Genomic DNA, 27,453 nt, shown 5'->3' with positions numbered 1-27,453 from the left:
ATTCAGGAGAGAAGGGCCTGGTGAATTCCTGCTGGTTGCTGTAATATTCATAAACTGTGCTGAAGGTTACCTCCTCCACTTCCAGTGAAGTGATGGTCTCTCGCTTGTCCTTCTGAACTGTGCCTTTGAAATCTGGAGTTTTCTGCATCCCAGTTGACCTTAAATACTTGGCCAGGGACAAGGCAGGCTCCAGCTCTGAGGCTTGAACAGCACTGGGCTCTGGACCTGGTCCTTCTCTATCCAGGCTATGCTCAGAGGCTTCCTCAGTGGGAGTTCTCTTCTTATCCCAAGACTCCTTCTTTTGCTCCTTCTGTGTCACAGGATCATCCACTATTAAACCAAGTAAGAGTTGCCCAAAAGAGATGCTCTCATTTGTGTTTGGTTCCTGTTGGGTGTCCCTGAGCATCTCTTCAGGGGAGTCTGTGCTTTCTGTCTCACAGGTGGAGATGCTTGTTCCTGTCTCAAAGATCTTTTCTAATCCAGAACCTTCTTCCTCCTCAGCCTGATGCCCAGCTTGGAGTTTCTGTTCACATGCAGCTTTTTTCAAGTCAGTGAGGAAGTTATCACTTTGGGAGTCTGTGGTCTCCAGTTGTTCCTCAGTCTTCCGCACATGTGTTTCCTCCACTCCTCTTTGGAAATCTGCTGTGGGCTCCACCAGAAAACTATTAATTTGTTGCTCAAGTAAATCCTCCCCACAGATGCTCAGCTCTGACTCATTAATTTCTTCAGCAGAAGATCCTTCTTTTATCATGATGCTGCCATGGTCCCCATTAGGGATTTGCACATCAGCCCTTCTGATTTCTCTTGGCTGTGCCTCTTCCTGGGCACAGACATCCTCCTCCTGTATCGTGTAGCTCTGACAGAGCTCCTTACTTTGAGACATCTCTTCCACAACCACATCATGTTTGTGCACAGGGGGGATGAGCCCAGTCACTCCTACCTCCACGCTCTCCAGAGCTGTAGGGGGTTGTGCCTGTTCTGAGTCCACTGTATCCACAGCTGGAAAAGGCTCCACAAACTTTTTCAGATCAAATGTGACATTGGTCTCATCAGTCTCAGGTGGCAACAGCTGTTCTTTGAATTGTACTTCTTCTAGGTGAACCTCAACTTCCTCAGTAAAATCCTGACCTGAGGTTTCTATGCCTACCTCCATGCTCTCCAGAGCTGTAGGGGGTTGTGCCTGTTCTGTGTCCACTGTATCTGCAGCTGGAAAAGGCTCCACGAACTTTTTCAGATCAAATGTGACATTGGTCTCATCAGTCTCAGATGGCAACAGCTGCTCTTTGAATTGTACTTCTTCTAGGTGAACCTCAACTTCCTCAGTAAAATCCTGACCTGAGGTTTCTGTGCCTACCTCCATGATCTCCAGAGCTGTAGGGGGTTGTGCCTGTTCTGTGTCCACTGTATCTGCAGCTGGAAAAGGCTCCACGAACTTTTTCAGATCAAATGTGACATTGGTCTCATCAGTCTCAGATGGCAACAACTGCTCTTTGAATTGTACTTCTAGGTGAACCTCAACTTCCTCAGTAAAATCCTGACCTGAGGTTTCTATGCCAGGAGGTGTGAGGATTAGACCCAAAGAAGAGTTGCCTGCATCAGACTCCATTCCTTGCAGCATTTGTCCATAATTGTGAATATCCCAGTGTGTGGTATCCCGAACATCAATCATTTGTTCTTTACAAAGATCGTCATCAACCTTGATGTCTTGTTCAATACCAACTGATGTTGCTTGCTCCTTGGCCTGTTCCTCCTGCTGCTCCTCTGTACATAGGTCATAAAAGCCAAACTGCTCCTTTGTGGGTGTGCTTGCACTGTTGTCTTGCTGCTGGGGCACGCTTGGCTTTTCTGTAAGAGGCACATTAGTAGACATTGTCTCCCAGGCAGGGACATCATTCTCCTGCATGCAAACATCATTTTCCTCATGCACCGTAGGTGATATAGGAATGAAGAATTGTGAAACCTCATGCTCCTTTGCCAGAACAGACTGCTCAGAGGCATGTGTTTGTCCTTTCACTTCCATAAATGGTGACTTCAAGATATCCCAGGACAGAGTATCTGTATGTGGCACCACCTTGTCTCCTTCAGCCTCCAGCTCCTCTGAAAAGTGACCTGAGTCCTTGGCCACTAGTTCATGTTCTTCTCTGGACATGCTGGGATGCAGCTCAATTCCAAAGCTGTGCTCCTCGGAGACAGCTTTTCCCCTGTGCCTCATCATCTCAGAAATATCATCTATATCCCTCACATATTCTTCTGTATAACTCGTTTCTTGCTTACTGTAAACTTCCATGACATCCTGCCCTGTTTCCTCCATCTCACTTTCCCTGTGAGGGGTTTTCTCACACTCCCCTTCCAGTTGCTCACTAGGAGGTGGAGGCAGCCTCAGGGACAAGGGTAGCTGTGCTTTCTCCTCCTTGGAACATATGATCTTTCCCTCTTCATCATTCCCAAGTGTGCTGAGACCCTCAAGGTGCAGAACATGTTCTGTAGAAGGCAGTTTCTCAGTGCCTCCATCCTTGCTATACAATCTGGCTTCACTGGGCTGTACTGTCAGCTCAGAGGCTGTCTGTGCTGTTCCAGCCACATTCTTGGCCACACATGAATACAGCCCAGCATCTGTGACAGAGACCCCTTGGATGTGCAAGCGGTATATGCCATTCTTGCTTTCCTCAAACCTCAGCCTTTCACTGACAGAGAGGCACTGACCATTCAGGGACCAGACCACAGCTGGTGGGGGCTGCCCAGACACAGCACACTCCAACACCACTGCCTCCCCTTCATGGCAATGAATGTGTGCTGGGGCTTCTGCCACAATTTGGGGTGGCTCATTTCCTACATCAAATGAAAACTTGAACTTGTGCTTTATGGTGGGAGCAGTCTGATTTGAAGAGGGCCGTGTGGTCTCCTTTATCTCTGTGTCTTGCTCTGGTGTTGGAGTGGGGGCAGTGATTTTGATTTCCACAGGCAGTGACAGCAAGTCTGAGTCTGCAACTGTACTTGGCAGTTCCTGCTCTGCTGTGAAGGCCAGGCTGACTTCCTCTTCTTCCTCCGGCTCCTTTTCTTCCACCTTCTTTTTCTCCTCTTCTTTTTCCTCCTTCACCTTCTCTTCCTCTTTCTCTTCCTTCTTCATGGCCATGTGGCCTATGTAGGCCTGCATCCTCCGCCTCACATAGAGTGCAGCTGAAGTGCTGACTGTGCCCAGTGGATTGAAGATCACGCAGGTGATGGTGCCACTATGCTGTGGGAGCACAGATGGGAAGGTCAGTGTAGAGCAGCACTCTGTGGTGTGAACAGCAGTGCCCCGGATGCGTCCCACAGGCTTGGCATTATTGTACCAAGTGACAGTGGGCTGTGGGCGGCCATGGAAGAGACAGGAAAACGCACATCTGTGCCCCTCAACAGCCTCCTGGGGCTTGACCTCCTGGACAAAGAGGGGTGGACAGGGCTCCAGGAGTCCACATGGCACCTGCCATCTCTGCTCCACAGCCTTGGGCTTCCAGTACCCCTTCACTACCTGCATCCTGAGGGACTCTGAGCCATCAGTTGTGGCAGCAACCTCAGGTGGGCTGGGCTTCCCAGAAGGGCTTGCCTGGGACATGGACATGAGGGATTCCTGCTTCTTTTTCAGCATAGCTCTCTTTGCCTCCCGCAGCCGTTGTAGCTTCCAACGGATCTCCTCATCCAGCAGCTCCTCAGCATCTGCCACTATATCACTAGGCTCCCTACCATGTGCCAACCCTGGACGGTGAGGCCCCACCAGTGGCAGCCTCTGGAAGCGGATGGTTCGTACCATGCCACGGGTGGGGGAGAAATCTCCAGGCAACTGCTCTGCCTCCTGTCCCTTGTCGAAGGGTGAGCCAGTGCAGCGGAGCACTACCCGCAGCCGATCCTCCTGCCGCTGCTGCAGCAGGCAGTGCCAGCTCTCTCGTGTACACCCTGCTTTCCCTGGAAAACCCTTCTGCTCCCCTCTGTGTGCCACCAGTAGCGAGGCAGTGGACTCAGCTGAGCCTTCACTGTTAATGGCAAATACCCTGTAGCTGCCAGCATCGTGCTCCTGCACATCCCACACCTCCAGGCTGGCATGGTGCATGTGCTCCTCGCTCTCAGTGCGGATCAGCTTGCGACAGTCCTGGTGGACTGGCCGGTTGTTGTGAAACCAGGCCATGTGGGGCGCCGGGCATGCCACCAGCTTGCACCAGAAGAGTGCAGGGTCCCCCTCCAAGACGGACCTACACTTCAGGCCCTGTGTGAAGGTGGGTTTACAGTTCTGGGGGCAAGCAGGCACTGCCACTGTGCCAGGTCCCTCGAGGTTCACCTTGCTGTGCTGCCCTGCCAAAGAAAGAGACTGGGTTACAACATGCTACGCTCTGCCTGCTCTCTGATTGAGAAAAAATGAAATAACAATAAATTGAAATAAAAAATGGGCATGCAACAGATTTCATCACACACCCAGGAAAAGAAAGTAATTCACTCACCATATTTGTTCGAATAAACGCAACGCCTTGCTCTGTTTTAAAGATTGACACGAAAATCGTTCGTTGTCTGTTCTTTCTTCAGACTGTGGAAATTTCTTCTTGAACAAGCAAAAATGAATTTCAAAATAACACGTTCTTCTGTGTGTATGTTTTTTCTGCCTGGAAAAGCTGTGTGTCTTTGGGTGGCAAAGAAGAAAATCTTACCTGACTTGCAGACAGTAGAATAAACGCCCTTTCTGACCCCTCTGTTTGTAGATTAAATGTTCAAACAATTGAGAAAAAATATTTTGAAAGAGATTTTTTAAAAAAGTAAGTATTAGCTAACATGAAATGAGAAGGCGTTTATTCGAACTAATACAGCCACTAACTTCACAATGTTATGCACAGGGAAAAAAAGCAAGCAACATGAACCACTTATGCTATCTGCAAGCCAGGGTAAGACATGTATAATGATGAATTAATGTATGTAAAAGAAGTGCAAGGAATCAATGGGAATGTGTAGCTTTCACATATCCTAAACAACAAATGCTTTCTGGTATACTTCATTCATCCATCCGTCCATCCAACAGTATTCATTGAATTGCTAATGTTAGGCTGCTTTTTTAAAAATAATATGATTAAGATTTGTATAACTTCCTTCTGAAGTAAACTATTCCATGCATTCAAAAGGAAATTGAACAAATAAAAGCTCTGTGAACAGCTGCAAAGCATGAAGTAAAAGTTAAGAATATAGCTGCAAAATCATAAATTTGAAGTTTTAAATATATTTTAAAACTTAACCTCATAATGCAAGTAACCCTTTGCATATCAAAACAAGCATGCAACATGTTCCAATATGCTTTAAATTGTGGCTTTCTTTCCCCATTAGACACTACTTGTAAGCAGATAAATGCTTTTCACAATGTTACTAATTAACTGATACTAATTGTTCAGTGTAACATCATTGGTGACTGTACCTTTCGCTTCTATTTCAATCTCTTCCTCTACCTTCTCATGAACCATTTTTTCAGGAGCTAAAAGAAAAACAAAACATATTTTTGAGCTATAGTTATTAAATTTTATATAGTAAGAAAAAACAATCTGTCTTGCAAGTATACAGAAGTTCACACATACATAAATGTAAATGCATGCCAAACAATTCAAACACTTGATAAATTCTGAGAACAGAGTAATCAAATGTTTTCAAATTTTTTCTCTGTACACTTTTCTGTAAGATTTGCTTGCTTTATTGCAGGGAGGGGCAAAGTTTCTAGTGTAACATGCCTTTGTCATGCCTTAAATCCCTGAAGAAAACATTCAACAATCCACAGACTAATGAAATGCTTCTCGTTCCTTATCATCTCACAGGGAATGAACGTAGTGGAATGCAATGATGTTATGCACGAAGAACTGATACTTGGAAGGAACATGCAGTTGCCAACCTGTCACTCTCAGATGAGTGCTGCACTCGGCTTGTCCTGCAGGATTAACTATTCTGCACTTGTATATACCCTTGTGGTTCTGACCAGCTTTCAACAATCTTAAACTGCACAGTGGCCCATCATGTTTTAAGGAACACAATGCAGATTCCTCAACTATTAGCTGATTGCACAGCCAGACCACACAAGGTGTAGGCACACCTTTCATTATACAAAAGAGTAATAAATCATCTCCTTCTTTTACAGTGGTTTCTGGAGGCAGAGTTTCAAGAAACTCTGGTGCTTCAGCATCAGTTTCTGTGACGTCTTCACATGGCACAATATCAGGATAGTAGATTCTGTTTCTTTGCTTCTCAGTTTCATATGCTCTTTGGGATGTAGATATAAACAAACTTGAGGTTTTCTTAGAAGATTCTTGCTTAATATCGAATGCTTTATACTGACAATCTTTGGCTGCTTTAAAGCTTTTAGTATCTGATTCAAGGGTAATTTTTGTTACTGCTTTGGCTTGTGCTTCTTTTGCTAGGTAAGAATAAAGTTAGGAAAAGCATTAGGTTAGATGTTTTGCAGGAATAAAAAAAATCCTTATACTTAGGGGGAAAACCCACTAGTCGTAAGTATTGAGAGAATATCCAGCATATTAGTGCCACAACAGCGCTATTAAACATGAGCAATTACATATTTAAGAGCTCTACTCCTGCTGGGCGAATTCTAGGTACCAGTTAAGCCTATGAAACTTTCATGGGACTGAGACTTGGCCTGTAATACCTAATATAAGCATATCTCTGCTTTTAATTTACAGCCTCAATTTATAAGTAGCAGCAGATTATGTAAAGCACTTTACATAGCTCAAGAGTGAAGAAAGAAACTTCAATATGTAAAAGCGAAATCCATAGGGTCAATGGCTTCCTCATTATTCATCTTAGTTTTCTGCACTTGATTGTTTTCAGCACAGCAGAAATACTATAACCCATCCAGTGTGGTGCTAATACATTTTTGGATCTTCATTAGTGGTAACATTAGGACTAACATTCTAATATGGTGATGTCAGGAAGAAGTGGAAATAAATACTTATATCTCAATGAGAGTTAAGGGTAGAGGAAAACTCACTAGTGCAGTAATACAATTTGCACCTGTTAATCCTTTCAAGTACATCAAACTATATTGCCAACATTGGAATTGGAACCTCGGACTTATTGGAAACAAGTTGGACCAAGAGAGTTTGAAATGACAGGGTATCTAGTTCACCATTGCTTATTTGACATTGTTCCTTAAATTCCAGCTTTGTGAATTCTTAAAATGTAAAAATTTCTGCCAGCCTGATTTGCTTTACATCTTACTGCTTATCAGGAAGCATATAAGCAATAAAAAGCCTAAGACATCTGTAACTGCTGGAAAGAGGCATGAAGTTACAATATCAACCTCCCAGTACCACATGTCACTATGAATAGAGCTGTAAATGTAGAGGAAATACCTCTAAGCATTAGTAGAGCTTTCCCAATTAAATATAATAAAAGAAATATAAGTTAGCTGTAGGCAGTAATAATGAAGAAGCAAAAGTTAAGTAATGATGTTAAAAGTCAGATAACCACCTGTGACAGTTAGTATTGCAGCAGTTGTTGTCCCTCCGTAATCATTATATACTGTACAACTGTACAATCCTTGATCTGTCAGCTGGACATTTAGGATTGTGAGCAGTAGGACACTTCCATTTTGTGATATCTTCAATTTTTCAGACATTTCTATTCTTTCACCTTCGTGCAACCAAAGAAACTCAGAGAAGAATTCATTTTCTAAGGCACATATGAACTGAGCAGTGTCACCACATTTCACAGTGAGGTCTCTGAGTTGCAAGAGAATCTTTGGAGGGACATCTTTCATTTCCCAAGCATTGGTCATAGATATCCTGGTGCTCTGAGATCTTTGGGAAAGGATTGTTGTGTTCATGGCTTCCATTTCTTTAACTGCTGTAGCCTTCATGGTCAAACTTTCTGATATGCTTTCAAAAACCTGTACACCCAACTCCTGGGATGGTTGCTGCTCTGATTTTAATTCTTTCTGGTAAGTTTTAATGTTCTTCTTTGTGAGAGGAGCAACATGATGTTCTGTTATAGCCTGCGACCAGATAGACTCTTTTACATCTTTCCCAGAACTTTGCCTATCTAAGGCTTGCACTGTGTAATTAAGTAACAAAAATAACAATATTAGTATCTAAAGAACTTTACTGGGCCATGCTCTGAACAAAATCAAACAGCATGGAGGATGAAAATGAATGAACTTCAGTTGAAAACTCAGCATGCCAAATGCACTGGTCTCTACACAGAGATTATTCATTCACGTATATGAATGACAAGTAATGCCTAAGCTAGTCATGCATTTGATAGATGGTTGAGGCTTCTCTCTTCTTCTACTGAAGTTGTCCATTTTAGTATTGGAAACTTCTTAGGGAACTTTTTAAGGGGGTACTGTCTTTTTTTTTTTTTCTCCTACAGGATAATGCAAAATACCTCAGTCAATGCTATGAACATCACATAATTACTTGTTTTAAAAATCTGAATGCTTTCAGTAAAATTATTCTATTCTTTGGCCTATATCAAGATACAAATCTGTAAATTTCTGAATGTTACAGCTTAAACAGAAGAAACGAGAGTGGCTGGGTTACAGAGGGTAGGTACTACTAGCATTAGCTGGTAAAGAAAAGGTGTGAAATGAGGAAAGAAGAACATTAGTAACAATGTAAAAGTGTGGTATACAACAAACTGAATCCCTTTGAAGTAAAAATGGGGCTTTACCTTCTGCAGTCACTGTAAGTGTAGCTGTACAAGTTGTTTCTCCAGCACTATTTCTTGCCTTGCAAGAGTATTGGCCAGCATGCTCTAAAAAAGCATCTACTATTATCAGTATAGCTGTGCCTGTAGACTCATCAAAGTGGAAAACTAAGTCTTTTGTTGGCAACATGAGTTGCTGATTATGAAACCACCGGATTTTTGGTTTGGGCATGCCAAAGACTCTAGCTTGAAATCTGACTGATTCCCCGCTGCATACCCTGCAGCTTGAAATAGGCTGGATAAAGGTGGGCTTTTGGCCAACAGACTCCTCCTTAAGTGAAACAGATGAAGAAACATGCCAATGGGACTCTGATGTAACTTCTTCAACCTTTTTAAATCCTGAAAAGAAGCATGCCAACTTTTAATTTCTTACCCTACACTACAATAAATTTTCTCTCTCATTCAAGATTTTTTGTGTTAACTTGCAATTTAACAGCATGAATTATCCTAATTCACCATTTATAAAATCTGTTGCAAAAAGAAAACAAAATATTTATGGTTAAATAATATCAAGGACAATATAGAACTTAAATAGCAAGTTCTCTAGACAATATTTCTGCTTTAAAACTTTGTTCAATGTTTCATCAATTTATATGAATGTAAACTATTTCCCTTCAGCTACCCAAGTACCTGGTACACACATCTATTCAACATGTTTTTCGACACTCAAAGTGATTAATTTTACACAAAACTCTTGCTAGATTCTCCTCACAGGCAAATCAATGAATGTGTATGCGAAACAATTCCATTAGAAAGAAGATTTCTGCCATCTTTCATGCATGACATATTCTAATACCGTAGAGAATGAAAAGGTGAGGTGCATGGAACATTGAAAAATTGTGAAATAAATTTTGGTGTGCATGGCCTATATTTTGGAGACATAAATGTGTGCTGTGGATGTTTGAAATGGTAGTAATTAATCTTGTTAAAAGGCAACATTACAGACAAAGACACACATATAATCAGCAGTGTACATTGAGATTAGTATTAAAACATGACCTAAACAAGACATCTTCTTCAACTGCACACTGTACCTTCTAACTTCAAGGTAGCAGTGCTTGTCACTTGGCCTACAGAATTGCTAGCCACAAAGGTATAGACTCCTTCATCCTCTGGATAAGCTTCAGCAATCTCCAGCTGGTAAGTGTCTTCAAACTGAGTCATTCTAAAAAACCGTGAAGGCTTGATCTCTTTCTCTTTGCTGTACCAAGAGACTTTCAGATCTGCTCAAACACAAGGAAGAAGAAAAAATGTGTAAGTTATGATATTAGATCGGTAAGGAACCACTATTACTATATTTATAGCTGTCAGAAATCTTAATCCCGAGTATCTTTTTTTAAGCTTAAATGTGCCTTGTATTACTGTGGTAATGTATGATCAGTGGAAAGTGGCCTACTTGTTGTGTTAAGCTTCCGTTTCTCAGAAATATTTGCATGGGAAAACTGATTCTGATGCTGCTGTGTTCCTGAGTAAGAATATTTTTTTCTTTCCCCTTTTAATGAATAAATTTTAAAATATATATCTACCACTATAACTGGAGAAAGTCTTATTTCAACATCTTTGTCAGCAACATGGACAGTGGGATTGAGTGCACCCTCAGCAAGTTTGCTGACAACACTAAACTATGATCTCAAGGGGGCCTACAGGGATGCTGGAGAGGGACTCTACATTAGAGACTGCAGTGATAGGACAAGGAGTAATGGGTTTAAACTAAAACAGGGGAAGTTCAGGTTAGATATAAGGAAGAAGTTCTTTACCATGAGGGTGGTGAGGCTCTGGAACAGGTTGCCCGAGGAAGTGGTAAATGCTCCATCCCTGGCAGTGTCCAAGGTCAGGGTGGACAGAGACTTGGGTAACATGGTCTAGTGTGAGGTATCCCTGCCCATGGCAGAGGGGTTTGAACTAGGTGATCTTCAGGTACTTTCCAGCCCTAACCATTCTATGGTTCTACTCCAACTGCCTGATTGAAAAGGCTATAAAATCACTAGGTTGAGCTGAACAGGTTAACGAAATTCGAAAGGAATATTCTTCTTCTAGTACAGTACCTTACCTCTTTTTGTTGCAACTATTGGAAGCTTTACACCTCATATTTCTCAAGGAAAATCTTGTCTTTATACCTTTTCAAAATTCCTATATTATAGGTTGTTGTTATTTAACTTGCATAGATTCTTGTAGACGTGGAGAAAGAAGAGGACTGAAGCAGGCTTTAACCTTCACCTCTCCACCCCCACCTGGCGCTATATTACATAATAAATCAAATGTTTTCACACATAGTGTTGTTATTACTGCCATCAGAAGAAAAAAGATAGTGTTTTCAATTGGCAGGTGCATACCATGTACCATTAAAATACAACTGATATTTGCAATCATCTGTTACCTAACCTAAGGTAAAAGGTTTTCACAACTCAAGTGAGCGGTATGTAACAGGAAATTTTCAATAGGAAAAATTCTTCACTGAAAGGGTTGTCAAGCATTGGAACAGGCTGTCCTGGGAAGTTAGTGAGTCACCATTCCTGGAAGTGTTTGAAAGATGCGTAGATGTGGAACTTAGGGACATGGTTTAGTGGTGAACAGTCAGTTTAGTGGCCAACAGTGTCAGGTTTATATCTGGACTCAGTGATCTTAAATATTTTTTCCAACCTAAACCATTCTAAGGGTCTATAAAAGGGGACCTGAATAAAAGGATCCTTATACTCTGTGCTGTAAATGCACCTATCCCATTCACATAAACAAAAACATGTCAAAAAAAAGTTAAACTAGCATGCTTTGGACAGAGGGCAAGCCAGCCTTTCCAACATACATTTTCTGAATTTTAGCACCACTTTTAAAACAGAGCCAAATTTGTTGTGAAGTTGTTGTTTTTTGTTTTTTTTTAATTTGGAATTTGATTTCCAGTAATAGCAATGCAAATGATATATATCAGTATGTGCATGTATATTATCAATTTTTTGTGGATTTTTACAAAGCTATCACTCAGGATTATTTTTAAGTTTGGAGCTTTATTTATCTTTAAATAACTGTAAATCCTTTGGGATTGAAACTGGATCTTATTCTGCAGTGAATTCCATGTGAATGTTTTAGTATTGGTCATACTCAAGGCCATTTATTGAAGAAAGTTATACTGGGGTTTGTGTTAACTTGGAGAGAATTCTTTTAAATGTAGAATGATATTCACTGTAACAAAAACTAGCAAACTTATTTAAGGCAAATCTACACTTGAAAAGACATGATACTCCATGTTTTGAAATTACGCATTTTACATTTTACTGGCAGTTTTCAAATATCAGTATTTGAAACTCTGAGAAGTTTCCAAAGACAATTTTTTTGAAACAGACCTTCTTTTTAGAAATGTTTAATGTTTGTGACAGCTTATGGCTTTCATGCTTAAAGCCACCTTTGACATATGACTTGCTTAATTGTTAGCTATCAGTGAGTAACATTTTGCTGTGTGCATATATCAGATAACTGTATTTCTGGGGAAAGACTGATTCCAGCATATATACTGCTGAAATTTCTCTGAGTTCAAGATGAAAAATTCTGAGAGATGAAAAGGTGTGAAGGATTTCATTTAACCCACCTGTCCCTGTAACTCTGCACTGAAAACAAGCAGACTGTCCCTCGGATGTAACAGCATCACGTAATGGCATTAAGACAGCAGGTGGATACACTGGCAGTTCTAGTTCAGGAGAAACAACTTCTGGAACTAGAGGGTAACAAAAGGAAGTAATTTATAAAGATGAAGATGATCATACACATGTTGGCAATCTCGTTTCACAGACATTGTTCTGAGCATGGGAAACTCACTTTCTACTGAAAGTGAAGCTGAAGTTGTAGCAACTCCATAGTCATTTTTTGCTTCACAGGTGTACACTGCTGCATCTTCAGGAAAAGTTTCAATGAGCAATAGGGTATATTCTTGTGCATCATGAAGAAATTTGCACTTGAAACCTGAAGAAAGCTGTTGATCATCTTTGTACCAGGAAATTTTGGGCTGGGGTTTGCCTGATATCATAGCACAGAAGCGGGCAGGCTTGCCAGACTCCACAGTGGTTGGCTCTAGTTCCTGAATAATCTTGGGTGGCTCTGGAGCTGCAAATTGTGTGGGGAAAAAAGGGGAGGGAAGAAAGGAGGAGAGAGAGGAATCTTAATATTTATCAAGGCTTCAAAAATATTACCATGGAATTTTATTTTTTCTTAAATCTCATTAGCCCTAATCTTGTGTGCCCATGAAAATCTGCCCTTTTTATTTGATACAGGGGAAATGATCTAGCAACAAGTGCTTTAACATAGTTAACTGTGTTAGCGTAAGTATTTTCTGGCAAAATGTGTCCAAGAATTTCTATGTTGATCCTCCTGGCAAGGCATATTTGTCCATATGAACATATTAGTTTTATTTGGACTTAAGAATTTCCTGGTGTAAATAAATGCCATGGGGAAACGAGCTACTATAGTATTTTCATCTGCTAGCAAGCTATTTCAGTAGAACAAGACAGACCCATGTACATGAGGATTTTGGTAATGTTCCAGACATTCTCTTTAGTTGTTTTTTTTTTTTTACTTTCAGATTTAGAATTCTAGAATCCAGAAAAGCCATACAGAATCAGAAAAAAACACAGGGTAAAAAAAAAACAGTCAAAGGATTGCTTGTGGGGACACATACCATTCACATAGAGAACAACAGAACTCCTATTCCGTCCTGCAACAAAAGTATATTCTCCAGCATCAGAGTAAGTAGTTTCAAAGATGCTCATTCGATGAATTCTCCTTTCTACCACATAACTGTATCTTTCCTCATACTGGAAGTTGATCTCAATACCGTCCTTGTACCACTGTGGTTCAATGTCATCTTCATTGACTTCAAATTCAATTTCAGCTCTTTGTCTTTCAAGGACCTTTGAAGAAGTAGAATAAATATTAGAAACAGCATCTGTTTTTACAGATGGTCCCACATTCCAGTTTCCTAGAAGGCTGTGACCTTATGATTACAGATTTTTGTGTTAGGACTCTTGCTGGTTAGATACTGTCTCCTTTCCTTTGCATTATTCTTTGAGTGATAAAACTATGAAACATCTATGCTTCTGTATATGCCATACCTGAATATCTTTACGGACGCTTCTGATACGAATGTCACGGCCTTCCACTATCAAATTGGCACTGGATGTGTTTCCACCTGCTACTACTGTGTACTGACCGGCATCAGATATTCTTGTGGAAGGAATGATGAGACGATGCACATATTTCTCTCTTTGAATTTTCATCCTAAGGACATCAGAAAAATAAGAAAGTTATTTCCTGTGGAAAATACATAACAAAAGACAATATGGTATAGAAGCAATCATTTACCTGTCACCAATCTGGAGTTCTTGTCCATCCTTCATCCACTGGACCTGAATGTCAGGTTCTGAAATTTCACATTCAAAAATAGCCCTCTTCTTCTCCACAACCTTGATGTCTTTTATATGCTTCCTAAATTCAATGTGACGAGCTAGGGCAGAAAAATAATAGAATTAGTGCCATCATTCTTAAGCCAATAAAAATTAATAAATATACAAATCAAAAGAGCAAATACCTTCCACATATAAAGTGGCTGATGAAGCTGCTTTTCCAGCAACAAAGGTGTATTCTGCAGCATCACCAAAATGCACATTTCTTATGGAGAGAGAGTGTGTGAGCTTCTTTGTTCGTATCTGGCATTTATCAGTCGATTTTATTTCTACCCCATTCTTTAGCCATTTATATGAGATACCTTCATAGTTAACAGTAACTTCAAATGTTATCGTATCTTTCTCTTCAGCATTGATGTCTTTTAGCATGGAGGTAATCAAGATAGCTAAAAGAAAAGGACATGGTTTGGGATTTTTTATTCTGCTTTTCTTTCTTTCAAATACATGTTAACAGGTTCAGAGATGTTTAAAGACAGATTCTGATTTTTTATAATATTAAAAGGAAGGTTCTATAATTAATACTGCAATTAAATTTCACAAAATTTCTGAATGACATAGGAATCTAAATTCTATCTCCTATGGTAGCTTAGCGTTTAGATATGTTGGCCTAAACAGAAGAATCCAGGATGTGACTTTCACATTCACAGCTTCTGGATGTCTTTCAAAAGCGTAATTAAGACTGTTTAGGGTTATTTGAAAATACCTCTACAATAGTGTTGGTTTTTTTTCTAAATTGCACCAAGTGTATCTATTAACACAAACTTTATTACTGGTAACTGTAGAATATCCTGGCTAATTTCATTCCTACATACGTTTTACGGTCAGGGTTGCACTGACTCTGTCATTTCCACAGATAAAGGTGTATTCTGCAGAATCTTCACTGCTTGTGTTCATGATATTGAGCTGATGGAGTTTTCCCTGGACTACTATTTTGAACTTTTCACTCATTTCAATCTCCACACCATTTTTCAACCAGACAGCAGGCACATTGAAATGAGAAACTTCACATTCAAAAGAGGCGGTTTTGGTCTCAGGAATCTCAATATTTTTCATTGTCTTTGTGATGTGTATAGCTGAGAGGGAAAAAAAAAAAAAAAGAAAGGATTTTTTTTAAGTCAGTATGTGTGGAAGACTACAAAAAAATAAGAGTAGCAGGCTGTGAAGTGTCAGGTCAAGTTGTTCAATACGAGTTCATATAGTAACTTGTATAATTACTTTCTTGCAAACTTAGTATACTTACTTTCCACAAACAGTTTTGCTTTACACTCGATTTGCCCAACAAGAGCTGTGTATTCCCCGGCATCAGCAGGAGATATGTTATGCAGCATAAGCTTATGAACTTTCCTTTGAGATATCATCTTGTATTTTTCACTTTGTTTAAGCTCAATGTTTTTGTGGAACCATCGGACAGGTACAGTATCATGGGAGACACTCAGTTCAAAGGAGACAACAGCATTTTCCAAAGCAGTCACATCCTTTGGCTTTTTGATGATCTTGACAGCTTAAGGAAAAAAAAAAAAGCAAGATTCAGCAGTGTGTTCATTTTGAATTTCAAACAACACATTAAGGCAAATATTCAAACCAGGTTGACTTACTTTCCACATGAAGTCTGGCATTTGCTCCTATCTTTCCAAGCTTAAAGCTATAAACAGACTCATCAGTGACAACACAGTGTTTAATTTTCAGTGTGTGAACAGTTCCTTTCACTGTAATTTCATATTTGTCATTTGATTCAAGTTCAACACCATTTTTAATCCACAAAGCTCCTTTCACATCAGCATGGGTCAGTTCTACACTGAAAACCGCCTCCTGTGTTTCTGTCACAGTCAAGTTCTTTAGTGTCTTCTTTATTTTAACAGCTAGAAAAAAAAATAAATAGAAAAAACAGACCAAAATTAAAAATTATAGTAAATATAATAATCGTCTAAACAAAACTGAATAATGGTGCTTTATTTTAAAATGTAGTATGTATATATTGATTCCTACAGTTTGTAGCATCCATCAGAAACAGATTTTTTTACTTCATATGTTTACTACACAAATAGCAAAATGTGAATTTCTACCTCCTAACCAGTACCTTGAACAAAATATGTGGTTTTTTTTTTTTTTCGAAATACATGCTAAATTCAAGATGTGGAGACTCCAAAACACAGTAAGTTTGCTACTTCAGAAAACACATCATGGTATAAAAGTATTTAAAAAATAAGGAAATAAAATATGCTGGTATCCTAAGGCCTGATCCAAGACACAGTGTGTAATGTTGGACTAAAAGAAAACAGTTCATTGTAAAAAATACTGACCTTCCACCTTCAGTTTGGCAGTTGTCTTTGAGCTTGCTATTTCATAGCTATATTCACCCATATCATCCATTTTCGTAACAGGGATAATGAGCCTTCTCTTTACACCATCAGATTCAGCACGGTACTGATCTGTCATAGCTAACGGTCTACCATGTTTTAGCCACTGGCCCTCTGATTCAGGATTTGCCACCTCACATTCAAAAACAGATGTCTGGGACTCAGCCACAGTCAGATCAGCGAGAGGCTTTGAAATGGCACCACCTGTTGGGAAGCAGACCACATGTTTTTGTTTTGTTGCTGTTCAACTTTCCCACATACAGAAAGTACAATCGCATGTAAAGAATTCTTTGCCCTAATTTGCAGCATGCCCATAGACATTCTGAGTTCTGTGAAAAATTAAGAATAGAATGTGACCTGACCATCACAAAAAGATGTTTTTTATTCTATCCTAGTTATTCTCATCTATTATTTTTATTATCAATGCAAGCATCTGAATTTTCAAGACAAAAAAAAATTATTACATTAATTACATCAAAAGCATACTACAGCATTCCATACTATAGCTTTGATTTAGCAAAACATATTAACATTTATTTAAAGATTTGTTGAATTCTAATTATACCAATCACAAAAGATAAGGGGAAGAGCAAAAAGAAGATAGAAAAAAGATAGACTAAAGACAAGAAAAGTGAAGAAACAGCACAATAGCTATAATTACAAAATTGTAGCATCGAGAATTGTTTGTAAATCACAGTGAAATAAAAATCGTGGACTTTAACAATACTAACCTGCTACTATAAGTTTTCCAGATGTTTTCTTCTCTCCAGCATGAAATACATACTCTCCTTCATCATCTTTCATCATCTTCACCACTGTCAATTTATATATTTTGCCATGTGCTTCAATTTTATAGTTAGGACCAGGCTTTATTTCTCGGTCTTTGAAATGCCAGATTACATCAATGCCTGAATGGGAGAGCTCCACCTCAAAGGATACATTCTGAGTTTCAGTACAGGTGATGTCATGAAGACCTCTAATAATCTCAATTTCTATAAAAAGAATAAATTACAAATATATTTGTTATTTCCACAGTCCTGTATTTAAAAAAATAATTTCACAAAGCACAGTGCATCTTAAAGGGTACCTACTTTCAACTGTGACATTGCAAGTTGTTTCAACTTTGCCAACCATTAGCTTATAATGTCCTTCATCTGATGCATAGGTTCTGGTAAGCACAAGCCTCTGTTTAGTGCCTTTACATACAGCTTGTACACGTTCTTCAGGCTTTATCTGATGATCATTTAGGTACCATTTGGAGGAAGTCACATCAGGTGCTGAAACTTTGCATTCAAGGATAGCTTTTGTTCCTTCAACTACATGAACATCTTTTAGTGGCACCACTATTTCCACACCTGCCAAGAAAAAATTGTCATGAAAAAACTAGGCCTTTGAGAAGAAATCCTGAAGGACCAAAAATCAAATGCATCTTCAAAATCATGATAATGACTTACTGTATACTGTGATCTGCCCAGTGGTTGACAGTCCAAGACCAGGAGCACTGAAAGAGTAAGCTCCACTATCTTCCTTTGTTGCATCTTCTATAAGCAACATGTGTGACTGTTTATCCAACACAATGTGAATACGATCGCTTGATTGAATTTCCTGACCATCTTTCATCCAGACACCTTCCACATTTTCTAGGGAGACTTTAACTTCAAGTTGTACAATGTCTCCCTCACAGACTTTTTGATCAGTAAGTCCTTGAAGAATAGCCATGGGACGAGCTGTGGAATGAAATGAAGTTAAGCAGAATAACAGATAAGCAGAATATTGAATATTGAGGCACTATAGGATATAGTGATATAGCTATAATATATGATGCAATATGGAAAATCTATAGTATAGAGACAATATAAGTATTAGAAAGGCTTACGCTTCATCTTCAGCTGACATTGAGTCTTTTTTCCATCAACAACAAAGCTGTACTCTCCTTGATCATCTTTAGTAACATCTTTAATAGTGAGGATTTGGCGACCACGGCGGGATGTAATCACATACTTATGATTAGAAGTGAGTTCAACATCGCCATGATACCATTTCCCTTCTGCATCTTCTGGGGAAACCTCACATTCAAGTTCACCTGAGAAGGATTCTGGTACTTCAATATCCTCAAGTTCTTTTATAAACTCAACCACAGCACCTACAGGCAAAAATAATTACATTCATGAATAAGCTTCACAGATACCCCTGATGAAAACATTTCTTATTAAATGAGCCTAAGGAAATTTTTATATATATAATATATACCTTATATATTATATATATATTATATATACACACACTTTATACAGCTTGTATATTATATATATATATATATATATGAGGTGTAACCATTTGAAATAACTGTATCTCCAAACTTTCATACTGGATTCCAAGAACATGAAAGCAGCTTGAACATTTCTTAGTGTCTTAGACATCAGTTTAGATTGTTTTATTTCTTCCTGCTCCACTTTAATAGTACTGCATGTTACTGTGCTTCTTACCTTCAACAGTAAGCTTTGCAGTAGTTTTTATGGATTCATCTTCTATCAGTGCACAGCTGTAGTCATCAGTATCAGACATTTCAATTGCCAATACAGAAAGAAAATGAGCCTTTCTATCTGAGTGCATCCTGTATTTCTCTCCAGAATGAATCTCAATTCCATCCTTAAACCATTTCACTTTGACAAAGGGTTCTGATGTCTCACATTCAAATGTTGCCATGATGTCTTTCTGTTTAGCAACAATATCTTGTAACTCCTGGGTAAAGCTGATTAACTGCTTGGCTGCAAAACAATATGTAATGAATCAACAATGCGCTGACCATACAGACTATGATAAGCAGTAGGATGAAAGTAAGAGAATTTAAATTACCTTGTACTAACAGGAAAGCATGGCTAGAGGTTTCACCAGCTATATTGACTGCTTTCACCATGATGCTGGCAGAATCATCAGAAGTCACATCTCTGATTACTAATTCACAAACATTGTCTTCAGGCCAGTACCAATACACGCGATCAGTCCTTTCAATCTGCACACCATTTTTGAACCACTGGCACTCAGGGTCTGGTTTTCCCACTACTCTCACACGGAAGTGTGCATCGGCTCCCTGGGCTACAGTCTGACTCTGAATGCGCTCAAGTATCTTGGGAGCCTCCATACTTGGGCTAAGCTCGATCTTCTCTGGTTTGAATGTTGGAATGGTGATTTTGCCTTCAGGAGGAAGTTCTTTCTTCTCTTCCTCTGGGATCTCTTTGGTCCAGTGAAGAAGTTCTTCTTTTGTCTTTCTCAACATTTCTTCATATGATTCATCTTTTTTGCGAGACTTAAGTTCCACAGCAGTGATAGCTTCATAATAGCCCTCTTCTGTCCTACGCTTGAATTTACTACGCAGCTCTTCAGATTCTTCTGAAAGCTTCTCATGAGTGATTCTTTCAGCTCTTTTCAGTTTCACCACTTCTTTGGTTGTTGCCTCTGCAGGCCTGTCTACTTTCTGTACCTCAAAGAGAAGTTTTCCAGGCTCTGGCAGTACAGGCTCATGTTTGAGTTCAGGTGCACGACGAAGAACAGATCTGAAGTCTTCCCTCTGCTGGATCTCAAGTCTCACCTTATGTTCAATAAAGCCTTCTGGATTCTCTGCAGTGACTTTCACCTCTCCTGTGTCATACGATTTGCAGTCCACAATATCCAGGTAGTGTATTCCATCATAACGGAGTCTAAACCTTTTGCTTTTACGGATGAGCTGTCCATTGAGGTACCAGTTGACCTTGGGCAAAGGATAGCCAGTCACACGGCAACGGAATCGTGCTGTTTCTCCTTCCAGGACTCTTGCAGGTTCAGGAACCAAAACAATATCTGGTTTTTGTTTTTCCTTTTGGTCCATTGCAACTGCAGGAAGAGCACCCTCATGGGCCATTCTTTCTAACTCTTCAATTCGCTGCAGCCCCCTTCTGCCTTCTGGCAACTGGGATTCTTCCACAAGGCTTTTCTCATCCTTGACAATCAGAGTAGCAGATGTATGATCTGTACCATATTTGTTGGTTGCCCTGCAAGTAATAACTCCACTATCTCTGGAATAGGCTACTCCATAGTCCAAGCTACAGTACCCAAACTCATTGATCATGCGGAGTCTGTTAGCTGCTTCCAGGGGTTTGCCATCATGCAGCCACTCCACCACCATGGTAGGGTCACCAATTGGTGTAAGCCTGCACTCAAAATGTGCTGGTCCAAATTGTTTGAGCCTTAAAGATGTAAGCTTCTTCTTAAAAAATGGTTTCTGTTGCTTTTCTTTGTCGTAGAGATCTCCTTCCTCCCATTGCTCTTGACCATAACGCAAATGGAGAGGCTCTAACTCTGGTGCTGCAATCTCCTTGGCTTTGTAAGTTCCTTTTGGAATGATTAATCTCCTTTCTGGTTCAGGTTCTGCATGTTCAACTTCAACATTTACTTTGCACCTAGTAGTGTCCCGCCCAGCTTTATTGATAGCAGTAGCAGTATACCATGCAGCATCTTGCCTGGCGGTAGATTCGATTTTAAGGGCAGCTGCCCCTTTGGTTCCTTCAATCCTGAAATATTAAAACAGTTGGGTTTTTTACATTTTGTGCACCTTTTTGTCATTCACTTTTGCCCTTCTCCAAAATTCTGTCAAAACTCCCAAAGGCAAATCTCTGGCGGAATTAGTCATGTTTATGTTTATTCATGTTTATGTTTATGAATGTAGTGCCTAAGAATCAAACAGATGAGGATAATAATACCCAGTCTTGAATTCAATGTTGGGGTTTTTTGCTTACAGAGACAGATAAAGATTTCCTAACTCTCTGTTGTTAAAGCTTTGCAGAATACAAAATACACAAATACACAACCTGGAAAAAATTGAGTGAATTCTATTAGATATTTTAGATCTCTTAACCTTGCTGCAGTGCAAAAGCTGTAACTTCAGTAGCCATTGGTCTAAGCCCTTAATGAATCCTTTCTATGGAATTGGGGTTATTCAGCATGCTGTAGGAGGCAATGTACAGGATGGTGATTATGAACTCCTTTCCTATTCAAACAAAATAAAAATAAAAATGCTTACTTTATTTTGGGGTATTTATGAGGTACAATGATGTCACTGTTCTTCAGCCATACAATGTCAGGATTAGGGTTACCAGTAGCTTTCACTGCCATCTCCAGTCTAGAGCCTTCCTTTACACTAACATTCCTCAGCCTTTCCACAAAGTGTGGTCTGACTAGGTCTTCCTTGGCTGAAAGAGGAAGGGTAAGTTATCACAAGAGGAAATGGCACAACCACAGTTTTTAATAAGAAACGCTCCTTAGCCTCCTAAAAATAGTGTGCATAATAGATACCTTCCACAGTCAGTGTCATCGAGACTGAGGCTTTGCCTGCCCTGTTCTGAGCAATTACAGCCCATTCTCCAGAGTCCTCCGGCATAGCAGGAACAATGATCAATGACTGGGTGCCATCTTCTTTGATCACTATTTTATGGGTGTAGTCATTAATCACTTGTTGACCTGCAGATGCATATTAAACAAAAAGAAAAAAAGGTTTCACTCAAAACAATGCCTCAACAAGATGTAAAACACATAGAAGGGTTTTTTTTAAGATTATTTGTTGATGAAAATGAGGCTGATGTACCATTATGGAACCAGTATGTCTCTGGCATAGGTCTGCCAACAACTTTTAAGTCAAATCTTGCTGTCTGCCCCTGTGAACATTTAAATGATGTAGGTTTCAGGACAAAAACTGGTTTGTATAGTCTCTCTAGTTGTCCTTCATCAGTTTCTTCTAATCTGCGGGCAGGAGAACGAGAAGGAGAACTGCGAGCAGGAGACCTGCTTGGAGATCGTGGAGAAATAGACCTGGAGGTAAAAGATAAGACAGATGTATGACCACATCATACAGCAGTGGGTTGACATGCTAAAAAGAGTTTAACTTTTTCCTTTAGCAAAATTCCTTCTAAAAAATTTGTAACCAATTTATCTATATGAGAAATCGTGATAAAATTAGTTTTTATTCATAGTCAATTTTCTTTATGTTTTTGCAAGCAGTTTGTACAGCTGAATAGCATACATCACAGCCAGGGAAGTTTTGGGATTTTGGATATTGTACAGATATGGATGTGATCCTGTGTATGTTTGTGCATGTGTGTGTACATATATGGAAACAGAACACAGTTCATGGCAATGCTGGATTTTTTCTGATATAGAAATACATCTATTTCAAGGGTGGGAAATAGGGGCTGCACACAGTGCTAAAACTCCAACTGCAGAATAATTTTTTTCCCAAAACATTAGTACTTTAAGAAAATAAATATGGTTATGAGGTCGGAAATTTGATACTGTGACTGGATAGGCATGTGAATGATAGTACTCTGGAAAATGCATTGCTCATTAAGAAGGAAAATCAGACAAAGAGTTGCCACAAAAATCAATATAAGCCATGAAAACAACATTTACATATCCTGTAGAGGCACACACAGACTCCAATAACTTAAGCTGTTTAGCTGCTACATAATGAGTTTTTGGACTGTCTCTCACAGCACACTAAAGTCTTATGAAATTCATATATTATTGTGTACATACCTATATCTTCTCATAACTTCTGGTCCTGGCATATAACCTGGAGTTGCTGTGGGTGCAACTGGCTCAACATAGAGTTTTGCTGAGCAAATGGCATTTCCTTTCATGTTACTGGCAAAAACAGTATAAATTCCTTCATCTTCAGGTAGAACAACAGGCAAATGGAGACTAGCACTGCCGTCTTGCAGAACTTCCATGTGGTAGCGCTCTCCATGCCTTATGCGCTTACCATCTTTATACCACGCAATCTGCATGGAAAGAAAGAATGGAATGCTATGTGAGCTCTCCTAAGGACAAAGATCCAGTAATGATCCATGCATAAAACATGTTACGATTTCTTACTTTTCAGCTGATGCATCATCACAGCCCATGTGCCTGTGTTAACATGAATATTTTTACTTGATAAAAAGACTAAAATAGTGTGTTTTCACAGTAGCCTGAAACCTGAAATTTGGAGCTAGAAATACATATAAAGCCCATTTTGATGGAGAGCAAAGTGACCTAGACTGAACTTGCTACTGTGTTCTCCTCTTGTGTGGGCTAACTAGGACATACTTAGAATCAAGACCAATTTAGCCGGTAAATCTATTGGTTAAAGGTTTCTACCTCTGAACTGGCTAATCAACCTAACACTATTTTATTCAGGGACAAAAGGAAAATTCAGTTTAATATCAAAGCAAAAGACTGGATTTCCTTTGAGATTTGCTTTTTTCTATGCATAATGTAGAATGTCTGACAATGAGATGTTAAGGGATTTTTCAAGTAGAGCACCAGATTTTTTTTTAAAATAGATTACTGTTATACAGGTTTGGGGTACCTTTGGCAATGGATATCCAGTTGTCTTGCAATGGAAAGTAACTCCTGTTCCTTCAAAAGTTCTGTAATTCTTTAACCTTAAATCAAATCCTGCTTCTATAGCTTCAGATTCAGAAATATCGACCATCATCTCCTCTCCGTCTTCTTCAAGAAGTTCATCTAAGGTGGTCTTAATAATTCTGAGTTCAATTTCCTTGATAAGTCTTTCTTCAAAAGAAGAAATATGGAATTCCTACAGATAAAACAAAAAAAAAAAACATGAGTTCTGTGTGTCAGACCTTGTAAAGAAGCAATTTGTACTGGTGTCAGTATACAAAATTGCTATGGAGTGGTAGACATACCTCATCTACAAAAGTTCTGACCATCACTGTATCTTTCGCCATTTTCTTCCTAATTAGGGCTTGTTCTTTTTCATATTCTTTTTCAAAGTCACCATATGAAATAGCTGGGGCTACCTCAGCCACTTTAGGTTCCTGAATATATGCAGTCACTTGAGTTTGATACATTGCTTCTTGTTGGGATTTTATGTAGGCTTCATAATCAGCTAAGAATTAAGAACACATTAGTTTTGATAAATTCTTGTGATTTTCACTGTATTGAATAGAGAAAACAAGTACACATTTATTTTACTGGTTTTGGTGATTCAAGCAGAGTTTTTGTCTGTTTAGCCAAAGAACAAACAGCAGTAAAATCTAAAGCTCAGATGAGCTTTATAAACAGGTAGAAGTTTTACTGCTATTTAGGCATTCTAGTTAGGAAAGCGAAAGCACCTGTAGAGACTATTTTATAATTTCCTCACCGTGGCTCTGTCGCCTACAAACTTGCATGCATTTTTACAAGAGGAAATTAAAAAAACACCAGAACAACAAACTTTTTTCCCTATAATAGAACAACCTATTACTTGATTAACTTCCATTCCCTACATTGCTCTCTGAATGTCTTATGTTATGGAGACTGTTATGGATGCCAAAGGAAGAAGGTTGCTATAGGTCGACATTCTAGCAAAGAATAAAGTCTTTCAAGAGTCTGAGGTCAAATATTCTGTCTTGCAGAAACAGAGCCACCCGATCTCCCTTTACATTTCTTGAATTGACTAAACTAGGATGCATTGAATTTGCAGAACAATTCAAAATATTTTTCCCAATTTAGAGTTAAATTTAAGAAACATTTCTCTCTTGCAATGTACCTTCTTCTAGTAAGGAGACCGTTGCAGAAGCTTCGCCATGTTTATTACGAACAACAATAGTGTATTCTCCGGCATCATCGGCAAAAGTCATGGAAATTTCAAGTTTGCATTCCCCGGTTTCTCTTTTGTAACTCACTTTGTATCTGTAGAAAACATGACAGTACAAGTTCTCTATAATTCTGATTAACATACTTTTTAGTGAATTTGCTTTTAATCATAAAATTAATTGGAATCACTCCTAACTTATGCAAGAGAAAGACTGAAATTTCAGCAGGCAGTTCTCACTCATTGAACCTGCAGAACAGTGCAGGGAAAGTAACCATGCTGAAACTAGGCTACAGGTCTACTTTCTGTCTGTTGTCACAAAAATAAATGGGATGCAAACAGCAATACAAACAGAAATATCAATTATCAGACTCAGTAAAATGGTATATGCTGTATGCACATAATTTGTCCTAATATGGGTCATTATAGCATGATTTATTTCAAGAATGCTACAAATGTGGGGTTTTTTCCTCTGCTAGAAAGTGTGTTGCTTTCAATAGATAGCATTTCCATAGTCAGAATACAAATATCGTATAGAATCATAGAATCATAGACAGAGTGAAAAAATGTTAAACTTCTTCCTGATTTGTTTTTAAACATGTGAAATGTTTCTCATTTTATGGTCTTTTGAATGTTTGTATTTTGAAACTTCGCCTTCTGAAGTCTCATATTAAGACATGATGCTATGATTTTGCCATTTTAGAAATAATTGTTCACAGAAATCAGTGATGTTGTTTGGCTTAACATCAGTAAGGGAATGAAAATTATGGTAATGTAAATTAAATATTCCTAAAACTTATGTTTAGATAGATTTTGTGCATTGTATTCAAAGTACCTGTAGCCAGTCGTTAGAGGAACTCCACCTTTTTTCCAGTAGACATGTGGCTTTGGGTTGCCCCCTACTTGGCATTCAAAAATAATGCTCCCACCTTCAATTAATTTATGTACCATGGGTTTTCTTATGAAGAAAGGAGGTATGGGTTCTCCAGATACTTCCTCTACTGCAGCAGAGACATCTTCCATTACAATGTCTTTTGTCTCCATGTAGCTGAAATAAGATTCCAATGCAGGTAAGTAAGTGAGTTGATGTCTGAAGTTCTCTTAAATAGAATTCAAGAAACTAAAGACCACAGTAGCAGTAGTCTGTTTAGGAAAGTAACTTTACCGTTTCTCTTCTCTAACAGCCTTCTCAGAAATGGTTTCTCGAGTCTCAATTTCCTCTGAAACTGCAATGCAAACACCATATAGTGGAATTTAAAATACTTTAATAGTGCTTAAGCAATTACTCTAGTTGTCTCAAAGAAAGAGAAGGTTAAGTAGTTAGTTGGCTCAGAGGGCCAGGTACTTCCTCTGAGGAAGCAATTTAAGAGTCTTCATTAGTATACCAGTTGGCCTTTTCCTCATGTTCTTACAGCCCTGTTACCTAACAACCCTGGAATACAATTCAAGGCATATGTTCTACTTGGGAGCTGACAAAATGCCTAAGTTACATTACTAATAATATTCAGTCAACAAAATTATAATCTTCCTACATTGACAAGAGGAAATGGCCTGAAGTTCAGATTGGATATTAGGAAAAATTTCTTCACCAAAGGGTTTATCAGTCATTGGAACAGGCTTCCCAGGGAATTGATTGAGTAACCATCCCTGGAGGTATTTAAACAGGCATATGTGGTGCTCATGGACATGGTTTAGTGGTGCACTTGGCAGTGTTAGGTTGGCAGTTGTACTCAATGGTCTGAAAGGTCTTTTCCAACCTAAATGATTCTATCAGTCTATAAATATATATACCTTTCACATATAAGTGGCAAGATGTGCTGACACTCCCAGCCTTATTCGTAGCAGTGCAGGTAAATCTCCCACTGTCTTCGGCAAAAGCTTCACGAATCACAAGGCGAGCAAGCCCTGCTTTGAAAGTTATCTGGAAGTCCATTGAACTCTCAATCTTGTAGTCTTCCCTGTACCATGTTACAGTAGGCTGAGGATGACCAGAGATATGACACTCCAGAGTGACAGACTCTCCTTCAGTCACAGTCTTATTTTTGAGGCCCTATATGACAAAAAATAGGTATCACAGTCAGTATATATTTTCCGTACTGAACAGCCATTGAATTAACTAAAACCTATTTAAATGGAAAAATTAATGTCTACTTCAAAACAGTGTTCTGTTCAGCAATGTATCCAGGAAAAAAAGAGGCATTTTCCAAAGGGAAGTATTTGAAACTGAATTTGGGAGCTCTGAACACTACTTTTATTAACAAGAAAATTAAAAGTTAGGTTGATGTTTATGCAGATCATGGTGAGATAGTCAGTTTCAACTGCTGCA

At 39.0% G+C, this 27,453-nt stretch overlaps 1 protein-coding gene across 3 annotated transcripts in view; it reads right to left on the bottom strand.

Annotated features, from left to right (window-relative positions):
• Positions 1 to 27,453, bottom strand: part of TTN (titin) — a 253,429-nt gene that overhangs the window by 207,475 nt on the left and 18,501 nt on the right. For all 3 annotated transcript variants that reach the window (XM_057411684.1, XM_057411685.1, XM_057411686.1), the window contains 28 exons: positions 26,919 to 27,177; positions 26,293 to 26,353; positions 25,963 to 26,175; positions 25,083 to 25,225; positions 24,238 to 24,440; positions 23,898 to 24,128; positions 23,084 to 23,328; positions 22,137 to 22,360; positions 21,848 to 22,012; positions 21,576 to 21,744; positions 19,376 to 21,066; positions 19,006 to 19,287; positions 18,396 to 18,662; positions 17,974 to 18,246; positions 17,611 to 17,874; positions 17,251 to 17,511; positions 16,463 to 16,723; positions 15,758 to 16,021; positions 15,403 to 15,663; positions 14,975 to 15,235; positions 14,288 to 14,548; positions 14,062 to 14,203; positions 13,812 to 13,977; positions 13,379 to 13,610; positions 12,523 to 12,807; positions 12,296 to 12,421; positions 9,753 to 9,941; positions 5,429 to 5,485 (listed from right to left, as the gene is read on the bottom strand). In XM_057411684.1, the coding sequence (XP_057267667.1) occupies positions 5,429 to 5,485; positions 9,753 to 9,941; positions 12,296 to 12,421; positions 12,523 to 12,807; positions 13,379 to 13,610; positions 13,812 to 13,977; positions 14,062 to 14,203; positions 14,288 to 14,548; positions 14,975 to 15,235; positions 15,403 to 15,663; positions 15,758 to 16,021; positions 16,463 to 16,723; positions 17,251 to 17,511; positions 17,611 to 17,874; positions 17,974 to 18,246; positions 18,396 to 18,662; positions 19,006 to 19,287; positions 19,376 to 21,066; positions 21,576 to 21,744; positions 21,848 to 22,012; positions 22,137 to 22,360; positions 23,084 to 23,328; positions 23,898 to 24,128; positions 24,238 to 24,440; positions 25,083 to 25,225; positions 25,963 to 26,175; positions 26,293 to 26,353; positions 26,919 to 27,177 (7,456 nt within the window). The remainder of the gene's footprint in view (positions 1 to 5,428; positions 5,486 to 9,752; positions 9,942 to 12,295; positions 12,422 to 12,522; positions 12,808 to 13,378; positions 13,611 to 13,811; positions 13,978 to 14,061; positions 14,204 to 14,287; positions 14,549 to 14,974; positions 15,236 to 15,402; positions 15,664 to 15,757; positions 16,022 to 16,462; positions 16,724 to 17,250; positions 17,512 to 17,610; positions 17,875 to 17,973; positions 18,247 to 18,395; positions 18,663 to 19,005; positions 19,288 to 19,375; positions 21,067 to 21,575; positions 21,745 to 21,847; positions 22,013 to 22,136; positions 22,361 to 23,083; positions 23,329 to 23,897; positions 24,129 to 24,237; positions 24,441 to 25,082; positions 25,226 to 25,962; positions 26,176 to 26,292; positions 26,354 to 26,918; positions 27,178 to 27,453) is intronic.

This window comes from Pezoporus wallicus, unplaced genomic scaffold, assembly GCF_028554395.1.
Source record: "Pezoporus wallicus isolate ANWC-B61680 ecotype Strahan unplaced genomic scaffold, APGP_CSIRO_Pwel_v1 contig_6732, whole genome shotgun sequence".
NCBI classification, from domain to species: domain Eukaryota; kingdom Metazoa; phylum Chordata; class Aves; order Psittaciformes; family Psittacidae; genus Pezoporus; species Pezoporus wallicus.
This window is presented reverse-complemented; position numbering and strand designations above follow the sequence as displayed.